The 12,387-nt window shown below is 39.3% G+C and overlaps 1 protein-coding gene across 1 annotated transcript in view; it reads right to left on the minus strand.

Annotated features, from left to right (window-relative positions):
• The window catches only part of SPTBN5 (spectrin beta, non-erythrocytic 5), a gene marked incomplete at both ends in the record, with an annotated part of 89,345 nt that overhangs the window by 32,471 nt on the left and 44,487 nt on the right, over nucleotides 1-12,387 (minus strand). Inside the window, 3 exons of the mRNA XM_079536755.1 lie at nucleotides 565-720; nucleotides 3,888-4,073; nucleotides 5,053-5,157. Of these exons, the coding sequence (XP_079392881.1) occupies nucleotides 565-720; nucleotides 3,888-4,073; nucleotides 5,053-5,157 (447 nt within the window). The remainder of the gene's footprint in view (nucleotides 1-564; nucleotides 721-3,887; nucleotides 4,074-5,052; nucleotides 5,158-12,387) is intronic.

Raw genomic sequence — 12,387 nt, forward strand, 5'->3', positions numbered from 1 at the left:
ATGTCAATACTATGTTATAAGACTTTTCAAGGACTACTACTTTCCTAACCTGCACTGCACAACGACTTACTAATTTCTCAGGTCCCAAGTAATACAGCTCAGTTGTAATGCTCTTACATCTGGAAGCTAATCAAGCACACCAGATTTGAATATTCACCTGCCAAGGATGACATTTGTGGAGTGAGAGCACAAGAGAGGCATTATGGATGATTGTACCCTTCAACAATATGATCTGCCCATATTCAGTGAGTTTGTTCGGCAACTGAGCATGAAATCCTATTTACTTTTTGTGGAAGTAATCACTTCCGCAGTTGTGATTCGCAGGGAGAAGTTGGTGATATCTTTCTCTTTGGACAATTACAAAAGATGAAAGTCTTCCTGGAAATTAAGGAATCTCTCTGTTTTAAATTAATGGGATTCCATTTCCATGGCATAGTAACTGGGTTCTCGTCATATGAGTAGAAAAAATGATAAAGAGATGGTGAGGAAGCTATCCATCCTTCTTATTCCATCCTAGATAACCTGTAGTGATCTGTAAAAACACTATCAGAGTGTAAGTGTTACCTTATTAACAGCTGTGATGATTTCTTCATTTGCTAGAATCTCTGCCTCAAAGACCTGATGCTTCTGCAGCAGCTTCATTTTGTCCTGCAGATTGCTGGGATCTTGTATGGAAGGATCCTCTAGCTTCTGCATGCGCTCACTGATCCAGTCTTCTGCCTGTAGCAGCATGAAGCACTCAAGTTAGCATGACAACTACATGCCATCCTGGGGTCTCCTCCTAGTACATTGTTCTATGAAGTTTCCTATCCCTGGGCTCTTCAGTTTCTGAACTATTCTACTTGAAAGGAAATAAAAGCAGGTAGAAATGAAAATAATTTTTATCTGACAACAGGAATAATAAAAAAATTCCTTGAAAGCAAACACTTTGCTGCTACACTTCATAACGTTTGAAATGTTCTAATCAGGAACATCACATTTGGACCACCAGCTGAATCATGAAGACTAATAATGTAATAGTAGTAATGTAATGAAGACTAGCAATGTAAATGTTACACATTTCTCCTAAGAAATTCTTTCTTAGGATGCTTAAACTTATGTAGAAGGAAATGGACAACAGGATAGTGACTTTTCCACATTTTTTTTATAGTTTGCTAAACTTACTCACTTTGCACTGACACAAATATCTTCTGTCCATCAAAGCACACAACTAAACATTTGACATACACTGTAATTGATTCCGTTGTCCTCAGACCACTTCAGTGACTACAGCACAGCAAATTGAAGGCAGCCTTATCAGTTTCAAAGCATCTTGGCTGTCCTTGTGATACTGCACTACATACAAGAGCTGACAACTGGAAGATTTTCTCAGTTAATTAAAATTTTTAAGTATTATTTCAACTGCTGAAATTTTACAAACTAAAAATTGTTTTCACTAGCAGCACATTCCCCTGAAACCATTTCCCTCAAAAGTACAGCTAGAGATTCAAAGAGCAGTCTTTTGCCTTATGTCAAGGTTGCCCAGGACAGCAGTCATCTGCTGTTTTCATTTCTGACACCCTCCTTACAAGCTAGGGCCTTCTCCCATTACCCAGCCACATACTAAAGCTTTGAGGTCACTTAAACTGACTTCTCATTTGAATGAGAGAGACTCATCTGTGCAGTTAGACTGGGAAACTAATGTATTCCCTGCACACAACCTCTCAAAGGGTGATTCCTCACCTATTTTCTAATAATAGGCAAGGGCTTTATGGCAAACTGAATAAAACTATTAAAAAAAAGACACATCTGCACACTTATTGGCTTAATTTATTCTCACTTTACTGAAGACAAGGACAGTGAGCCTAGTGTATACTCACTGCAGGTATATGAGAACAGTCTTATTTCAATGGGACTCATAAAAAAAAAGTGGGCTTTATCAATTTAGAAATCTATGTTTTCAAAATGTATATGATTTTTTATTAACAGAAGTATTTCAAGCATACACACAAAAAACTGTTTGATCAGTGGAAATTACTTTAATTATGGAGTAAGAATTTTCAGGGGGGTGGGATCTGTACTATCACAGGAATCACAGAATTGAAGGGGTTAGAAGCAACTCCTGGAGATCATTAAGTCAAACTACCCTGGTAAAGCAGGTTCCCAAGAGTAAGTTACACAGGATAGCATTCAGGCAAGTTCAGAATACCTCTAGAGAAGGAGACTCCCAATAAATAAGAATAAGCAATGACCTCACAGATTGCACAACTAAATTCAAAACTCATCTCTGCAGTTTAATTCTCCTCTGGGGCTTGTCCTCATAAATGAACTCATACACACCCAGAACATCATTAAATTTAAGTTAAGCATTCAATTCAACCAAAGAGGAAGAGAAATATTACTGTAAGATTTTTTTTTAATTACTTGGTGGCATTCACATTCTGTAGCAGTAGGCAATGACTTTAGATTGATAGACTAAATGAGTAGTTACTTTGAGAGCAAAAACTCTCTACAGAACTCTTGGCTGAATCAATGCAGAGAAATTCCTCACTATACAGAGCCATATGCTGTGTTGTATGTTATTCACAATGATGGAATGAAGGAGGACTCCAGTCCAAGCACTGATTTGACAATTATAGATAGATGGGAAGCAATTAAGAAGCATTCTTAGTGAAGAGGTTGACTGTATCTCTAGGATCACATGATGGTTTCCTCCACTAGAGTGGATGTTAGCAGGTATGTGACCTCTTTGTCAGAGGTATAGCGTTCTTTTAAAAATTAGCACTTTTAAAAGTTAGCACTGTGCAATGCACTGTCCCTTCCATCCACTTCTAGGCCACAATGTGGACCGACTGTGATTGGTGAACTGGTTCATGTGGTAGAAAAGGTATGGCTAAATAATACAGGTTAATATTTGACTGTGTAAATAATTCCTAATAAAGTTTATTTTAAAAAGCAGAGTGCACCTCTGGCTCATCAGCGCAGCCAAAGAAGAGGATATTTAAATATTTGATCGTTACTGGGGGAGCTCTAAATATATTTTGTTATAAATGGAATTTACTAGCTATTTATTTATTTATTTATTTTAAAATTTGGTTGTTAGAAGTTGGTTGAGGAAGTGTAAGACTGGTCTTTGCTGACAACCCTAATTTGAACTGTGTCAGGACAAGGGCCCTTTTTGTGGAATGGGAGGTGACAAGTACCTGCAGCTTTTCTTTAAAACATAGAGAATGTTCCAAGGGATGTAGCAACAGAAGGGCTTATCAGGCCAGCAAGAGTGTTTGCAAATGCCCTTTCTTGTCTATGTGCTGTTGCCTATGTCAGCACATTGGATGTTAAGACATTTTTCAGTAACATGCACTGTGCTATCCTTAGAAAATCCAATCTGTTATATCTTCCCAACCGCTGTGCCAGGAACAGAGCTGCTTGGTTACAAGACTATGGCCAGAACTGGATACAGGCTAACCTAATCTGCAGAGACACGCTTATTGAAGCTGAAGAACTATACTTACAGAACTGTTTTGAAGACTTTCAATAAGCATCCACTGGTAGAGCATAGCGCCCTTGCCATATTGCTTTCCACACTGCGTTCACTCTGCCTTAAAACACTCTTTCTATCCCGCTAAAGGAAGCATAAAGCAGTGGCTGGCAGTTACTTTTTGATTAGTTTTATTTTATCAGGACTCCTGATGCATAAAGAAGCTCGAATGGTCACAATCCCACAACAATGGCACGTATAGTAAAAACAATGTTGTTGGCTCACCTACCACATGAATGTAGCAGTAAAGCAGTTGCCATCTCAGAGTAAATTATCAATTCAGCTAATCTCTGGCAAAAACAAGCACTCTATCCAACAGATGTAAGCAGTTCCCCATTCTTCCACTCCCACCCTCGTCTAAATTTCTTACCTCTGCCAAGTTCTGATAGAAAAGTGCCAGAAGAAGGGCGGTCTGCAGCTTTTCTCTCCTGCTCTGGGAGAGATTCTTGATCTGCTGCTTCCTTTGAAGAATGGTGTTCAGTTTGTGCTGAATCTGTATCCCATCCAATCCACCATCCTTTTCCAGCTTGTTTGCTTGTTCTTGAAGAGACATCATCTGAGAAGGCAATAAATCTAAAGTCAATTAATTGCTTTCAAGTGATGTTAAAGAAATAAAACTTCAGGCTAATTTCCATACCATTTTTTGCTAGAAGAAGCAAAAAAAATGTTAGGGACAGGTTAACCAGCATTTCCCCCACAGTGCCCCCTGCCCAGTACTACAACATATCCACTATCTCCTTATCATTTGTTACTTTAGCACACTGTGATTATTTAGATGAAATAAAGCTGTAGCTACTGGAGTCCTTTATCCACCGATCAGGTGGTGCAAGGAGTCACGGAGCAAGCCTGGCACTTATGACTGCCTGGATTTTAGTGTTTTGTGGAAATCAAGTGTTGGGAGGTAGTTCTCAACCCAACAATAAATCTGCCAGGGAGGAGGTACAGGGCTGGGAGCTCATTCCATCTGGAGAAACAGGCACAGGCCCAGGTTTCAGAGCTTAGCCCTAGCATGGGTGAAATACAGCAGCTGGCCATCAGCCAGCCAGATTCTTTTAGGTGTGGGTGAGCAATCCAGCTTCAATTCCACAGATGCAAAAAGACTAGACAATTTAGTACAGACATTATATAATAAACATATATTTAAATAATTAGCAAAACATCAACTCTGACATACTGTATTTTACATGCTTCAAAAGCTACATTCTTTTTAAGAAAAAAAGGTGTTATGGTATCCATAACGCAGTATGGTCTGCTTTAAATATCTTTTTTCCTCCTAAGTCCCAGTATTTGATTTTTCTAAGTGCTTTTTTCATCTACTTCAAGACAATGCAGACAAGACTTGGAAATGAATTGTTTAATACTTTTCTCCACTACCCTGTCTGTTATTTCACTAAGCTTCCCCATTTTTCTCTGATTCAAGCATATCAGGCACATCACATCTGTTCAGCAATTTCATCTGTTGCCACATTAATAAAAAACAAATAGAATTATTCCAATTCCTGTACTGGTAGAATATTCCTTATTGTTTACTGTACCTTTTCATCCTGTGATGCCAGTAGCTTCTCAAAAGCTTCATGTTTCCTAATCAGTTGCTCTACTTCATCTACAGAGCTTCCAAGGTCACTGCTTTTCAAATAAACCTACAAAAAACATTTAATGTTTCACTCACTTGATTAAACATCACATAATCCCAATTCATAAATATGAGAAGGGATATTAGCTCTACAGCACACTTGAGAGGAAATAAAAGGAAAAGAAGGCAATTCAAACTGGAAATGAAATAGCAGAGCTTTATGGTCTTGAGTAAGAGAGATACAATAGCAGGTCCTACTATGTAAACTGACCTGTCTCTGCTTTCTCTAAATCACAAAGCTGGTAAATTCAACAGCCATTCTTGTAATCCAAAACCAGATCAACACTGCTATGTCTGATGTGCCTTATAGTTTCTTCTTAGAATACATCCCACAACACAGACTTTATAGCCTCCCTTGGCAATTTATTGCACTGCTTCATTACCATCACCATTAACAAGATTTTCCAAGTACATAACCTGAAAATGCATTGTTAATATTTCATCTCATTACATTCTGCCCTTTTCAGCACAGAAAGAAAATAATTTCTTTTACATTTGCTTCAGCTTTGTAAATTTTTGTAGGCTCACATAGGCTTAATAGGTATTTCTATCATCTCTTGCTAAAACTACACTGAAGCAGATCAATCATTCCGCAGATGATGTGTCTCCTTGACTTCTAATTATTCTCATTGCTCTCCCCTGAATCTTCTCCATTTCCACTTATTTTGAAATGATGTGCCTACGATTTGATGCAGTACTTGGCTGAATCTGCCAGAATGAAGGTAGCAGAGAGCTTCCTTCTGGTGCCTTTCAAAGTGTAATCATGCAGTTGTGTATGGTGCTTATCTTTTACGCAATACCTTGAACTCAAATTCACCTTGTAAACTGCATTAAGTTTCCAGAATCTTCTTAGAAGAACTGCTATAAGACCAGTTTGTTTCTGTCCTGTATTTGTTCAGCTGATTATTTATGAAAAATATCATATGATTCTATGATCCTTTGATAATGCTGTACCTGAAACAAGCATATTAGATCTTCTGTTTTTTCATGCTGCGTTTCCAACTGTCCGGCATTAATTTTATCTACTATCATGTCAGTCTCTGAGGTAGTAAGACTGTAGTCTAAAAAAAAATCAGTTTTAAGGAAACTGCTTTACTAGTCACTTAAATGCTGTTATGACATTTTCTAACAAATCCCTGTACATCGCTAATGCACTGCTGTGCTTGTTGACTCCTTCCTGATGTTAAGAAAATTGGTTGCACAATTACATCTTCCATGCATTCTGTCTCTGGGGAATCTTCTGAAGATGTTTCCTAGGCACATTTTACATGCAATGGAATCCACACCCACAGCACCAACAGGCCCAGGCAGCCCCAACTATTCTCTGAATGCTCTCCAGCCCCATCTGGGGGCCCCACTGAGGCTCTGCTCTGGCCTCTGCCTTGTCAGAGCTACGCTGAATGGAGGCCTGAGCCTGGCTCTCCTGGATGGATACAGGTGGCACTTGCTTTATCACCTTCATCTCCAGCTGGTGGATGGAGCTTGATAATGCCACTCTGCTTGGCCTCTGTGGCTTAGAGGACTTACTGCTAGACTTAAGTCTGACTTTCTTGTTCATTTTTGGGAGTTAATGAGTGAAATATTTTGCGTGTAGAGAAAAAATGTACAGAAGAACATTACGCCCAGACCAGATGTTCAAACTGTTCTGTACTAATCCATGCAGAGTATCAGAAGAGACATGAGTAAATCCCAACACAGTAATCATTGTCAGGAAGAGGGGAAGGCCATGTAGAATAGATCTACGTTTTTAAGAAGTCTAGCCCATGAATATTAAATACAATTCCAACCAGAATGCAGGTATTTTGTCATTGAAACTTTAATCCTTTGATCTATCTAATCATCAAGTGTACAAACTTATGAGATATTTTTTTTAGAGTGTTTTTGTGTTTGGTTTGCTCTTGTGGAAGAAAAACTCCATGCACATCTGTTTGCTCTATTGCTGCATTAAGCCACTTATAATTGGCTTCCATTTCTACTCTGCTGTTAGCTGACACAGAAACAAAGCTATCAGCTGATGCTTGGCACTTCTGTTTGTTATACATAAACACAGAGCCACATACTGCACCCTCTACATTCATGTTTTGACAGCTCCTTTAAAGACAACGTAGTTTCTCTACCTTACTTTGTGGATTATTATTATTTCTGGTAAAAAAAAAAAAAAAAAAAAAAAAAAAGGATTTACAAAGGAAAAAGAAAATCATTACAATTTTCCACATATCACTCCTTTATTTACCAACTGTTAGCAGTGGAGCTACAACATTCTACACGAAAAAATTGCCAGTAGTTTTCCTGCTCTTATAATCTATGGTGGAAGAAAAAGCAAAGGGACATCTGCTGGTAAGGACGGTTACTTTCCTTGGAAAAGGGAGACATTTGAGAGCACGGGTGTGGGACAGTGAGTCATAATCAGCTGCCTCTGACTGCTCGGTGTCTTGCTCCTACTGAAAATCACTACGCACGGGTAATACATTCAAGCCCCATTCCCTGAGCTCCCAGAGCAGTGGAAAAAGTGCTTCTGACATTTGAGCAGGCCCCCAAAGTAGAAGCTCATGCAAGTGCGCTTGAGAATCCATATTTTAATACTGAAAAAGAAAACTGTTACAAAAGAAAAGTGGCTGCACACATTGCAGGAGAGGCAATTGCCATGTGATTAGAAGAAGCCAGTACCAGCGGCACTAGCAGTGCTACGTGGAGAGCTGATGAGATAAAAACTTTTCATTTGTCTTGTAAACAGAAATCTTATTACAGAAATTGCTAGAATCAGAACAGCAACAGTTTTTCATTTAAGTATTTGTTATATCAATCTTAAAGCAGAACAGAAACTAGCTCACACAATATGATGTTGGCCCTTGGCCAATTACATCATTTTCTGGCATAGGGAATGGCTTCAGACAGGTCCCCAAACTCCTACTCTGAAAGTGACGTGTTAATTTCAAATACAAAAACATTGCATAGCTCTCCTCAGGTAACCTACCAGGGCCTCCCACAGCACACAGCAGGTATAAACTTTCTTTCAAGTTTGTTTCCATTATGAATCATGGCCCATCATCAAGAATCTAATTCTCAGCCGCAAAAAGCACCAGAGACCTGACCACTCACTATACAGTTGACTCATTTTTAACTGAGGACTTTGCAAAGATGCTTAAAACCACAAAATAGACTTGGCCCTTTCTGATATTTGAAACAGAACATGTAGCGAATAGCCAAATTATTAACAATGCAAAGAACATAAATGAGGTTTTATCTCTACTTCAAGTGGAGTTTTTCACTATTTCTGAGCTCACTGCATAGATTCAGGCATATTGTTGTGATAGAAACTCTTCTTTATGAGCTAACACAGAATTAAGTGCAAAGTCCATCTCAAAAAATACATTCATTTGATGTAAAATAGCACTATATACACAGTTATGTGGCAGCACAGGCCAGCTCTGCTTTTTGGAAAAATACTAAATGAAACAATAATACAGACATGTTGGAAACTGAGACAGCCCTGAAGAAATTTGGCTTCCAATAAATGTCATTTTCATTTCTCTAGAAGAAAAAGTATTTTAAGTATTTCTGTGAATTCACTCCCTTCTCATGCTTCTGCTCTTCACAATACAGCAAGCTTAACATATTTTGCCCCCCACTGCCTGCTTGGGGCTTGCTGCTGAGATGGCTAGAACTCCACTGAAAATCTTTCAGCTCTAAGCATGTACAAAAGGTAATACAAAAGTATTACTTCCAGACTTAAATGCCTTCACTTGAAGGGTGTAACTCAGTCCAAACTCTGCCCAGAAAAATGATAACAACAAAGTTTGATTTTATCTTCTTCTGATAAAAGTAAATAAATAATAATAAAAAAGAAATAATGGAGAAAAAGTTTTAGCAAAGTAAATACATACGCTTAATACAATGATTACATATTGTTCACAACTAAGTAATACAATACCTTGTCATAGGTGGAATAAAACACACTAAGTTGTTTCTAAAAAATGCATGCATACACCTTTTCTATCAAACTGACATCACTGTATTGTTGGCCACTGATCTCACAGAACAGATCTGGAATTCTAATGTTAAATGTATTTAAGAATTTTCTTCCCTCCCACCACAGCATGCTGTTCATGCATTATCTGATACTGGAAAGGTAAATGGGAGAAATACAGAAACCAATCAGTGTTTGTTTTCCTGTAAGTGCTACCATCCCATCTATCAAAATTTCCAAGGTGTTAGACAAGAATCATATGCTCTTACAATTTTTACTTATAAAACATTTGTCTGAAGGCAGATTAAATTCCTCTTAAAATCCCCTTAGTTTCACTGCTGCACAGTTTCTGGGATACCTAAATCTGACAAGCAGTGGAGACTAAATTCCCATTTTTCCCCCCAGGAAAAGGTGATATCTCCCTTTTTCTAAGGGAAAAATTATTTTCTTCCCTCATAATTAAATTGCAACTGTTTTTTTGAAAACAAGGATTACTTCAAAAAGTTTACAAACCCAAGTATTAACCATTTAGAAATACAACACAATTTGACAAATGAGAAAATGAAAGTGATAGGAAAAAAAAAAAAAACAAAAACGTAAGAAAAACTACACTGTGGATTTTTTCCATGTCCCAGACTGACTGTCAGAGAGGAAGACCAAATTTTGGCTTCAATGTCTTGAACCTTAAAAACGCTGAGCACTAGAGCCCAATTATGCAAAACCTGTAAGTAGATGCACAGAACTGTGCATGTCAAGTTGACAGTAGAGCTCAAATGGTTAAAATGAAACATTTATCAAGAGCTGGATCAGATCACAGTGCTCAGTTTCATTTAGGAAGGATGAAGAGGCATCTGCAGTCTTGATGACAGAGAACAAAAGTTGCTTTCTGGTTGCCCCAAAAGTCATCCTCAGCTAACAGGAACATGGCAGGAAGCATACAAGAAGGAATCCACATGGTTCAATTAATGCAACTTAAAACCTGTGTTTGCTAATGTTCCTAGAATGGAATGGAAATCTTCACCACTTTCCTCCCGGAACCAATGTTGACAGCGATAGACGGACACCAGGAGCCTTCTGCATGTCTGTGAGCTGAAGACATTGTATGAGTTGGTATGTTTGGCAAAAGGTCTTCAGGGCATACACTATCTAGGCTGCATGTTTCCTGAGATCTCAAACCAGATCTTGCCCATGGCTGTTGGGTAGAAAGCAATCCTGAACAGCAAACTGGATTCACTGATAAAGAGAGGTCAGCCCCAATCCCCATTGGATGAAGAGGTGGACCAGTTATACTTGCATCATGTGTTTTGATAAAGATTGTTGGACTTGGGCTCCTTCTAAATTCTCTTACCACTTGGATAGGCATTGCAGTCCAAGGAGTGGCAAGTATCAAGGTGATTTTGGAAACCTTGTGGTGAGCAGGTGTTAGCCCATCGCATTGAGTCTTCCCAAACTCTGGCTTTGATGAAGCATGGTTCTGAAAGACAATCAGCTCTGGACTTAAATCCCTGCTTGTGACTTCATTCCCAACAGCAGTATTTTCTCTTCCAGTCAGTGCAGCTGGGGACAGCCAGATATCTCTGGAGACAGTTTCCTGGGGAAAGCTAGGATACTTAGAGGAAGTCACATGAAATTGTGTGATTTGAAGAGCTGGAGTCCCACCTGAAGGGAAGCTGGCTTTTGGTTTCTGGGATCCTGTTGACAGACCAGCTGGAGTTTCAGGCAGCTTTTCTAATTGTGGCATGAGAAGACTTGAATGAACATGATTGCTTGCATGAGAATCTGCTCGAAAAGGCTTTACTGTTAAGCTGCACGTTGAAATGTAAAGCTTCATTGAAGCGTGGAGATCTTGCATTTGGACATTGCACTGGCTACAGCCTTGCTGGAGTGGGAAAGAATCACAATGTTCCAGGGATGCATGCCGATTTTTGCTGCAGAGTGTTGAAACATCTGGAATAGCAGATAGGTCGACATTCAGACGTGATGTCCAGCTTGGTGGAGCTTTGCAGGAAAGAACATCAGAGGGCAAAGATACAGCAAACTTCAGGGGATTGTTTTTTTCAGAAGAAAAATGAGCACTTTTATCTCTTTCTGAATATTGCTTGTAAGATGCAGGTGTTGACCAAGTTCCAGAACCTCCACATCCACGTCTCTGGGGGTCTCTGGGAGAACTGGACCACCTGGATATCCTATCTGAAAGATCTGCACAGTAACTAGTGTTCCCCAAACCTTTTCTCCGGTCTGTGTGTTCCAGGACGACATCTAGCCTCGAACAGTAAGCTCCAGAAGACACACTGCTTGGTGATGAGCTGGCATTTCCTTGAGCGATCTCTGCAACTGATTGACCAGTGGGAGGATGCCTTGCTGCTGGTGGCATCTTTTGGAAAGGCCTGTCTTGCACAATAGATTCAAAAGGAGGAGGTGGGGTCATTCTGCTGGGAGATAGCATCACTTCCGCAGTAGAGACATAGACAGGTACTGATGAAAGATTGCAGCGATGGTTCCTGCATGACATTCTGCAGCTTAGTCCTAAACGATGCAAAACCAAAGCCACAGAAACTTGCCTTTCTCCCTCTTTTTAAAACCAACTCCTACTCCTTTTTCCTTTGGTACTGGAAATTTCCATTCTTCTTCCGAAGCAAAGGAATGAGAGGTTAATATGCATTCTCCGGGGAAAAAAAATGGCAAACTAAAAAAATCCGCATTCAAAATAAAATAACACAGCTCTTCTAGTACTGCTACCACCACCTATCACGTCTGCAAAGTGATACGAGAGCAGGATGGGCAGAAAGATAAATTACAGAGCATGAGGCTCTGCTCCCTGAGTGTTCTGACAGTGAGACTGCAGACGAAGTAGGAGGGAGCCAAAAATGCTTGCCAGAGACAGTCTGTGTACTTGCTGCTATTTCATTTGTGGAAAAAAAAAAGGAAAGCAGCTAACCTGAGCAAGGCATCTGCTGCTGTGAAAAGGTTAGAAAAGAGCAGAATGCACAGGACACTGCTGCTGCTCAAAGCAAAAGTGACTTTTTCTTTCTTCTCTGTTTCAGCTGTTGCTTGTCTGCACTCTGAATGGCAAGATCTCAATTTGCTGGTCTTCGGAGAGTTTCCTACAACAGTTCCAAGCAATGGCACAACTGAATTCATAATTAAAAAAAAATATAAAAGATAGATGTTTGCATAATTTTCTCCACATGTGCTCTATTTTCTTTAGCATAGAACAATCCTAGACTAAATTCTGCAAAAATCCTTCGAAGGTTTAAGTAACTTGGATGT

This window comes from Tetrao urogallus, assembly GCF_951394365.1.
Source record: "Tetrao urogallus genome assembly, chromosome: 6".
Classification (NCBI taxonomy): domain Eukaryota; kingdom Metazoa; phylum Chordata; class Aves; order Galliformes; family Phasianidae; genus Tetrao; species Tetrao urogallus.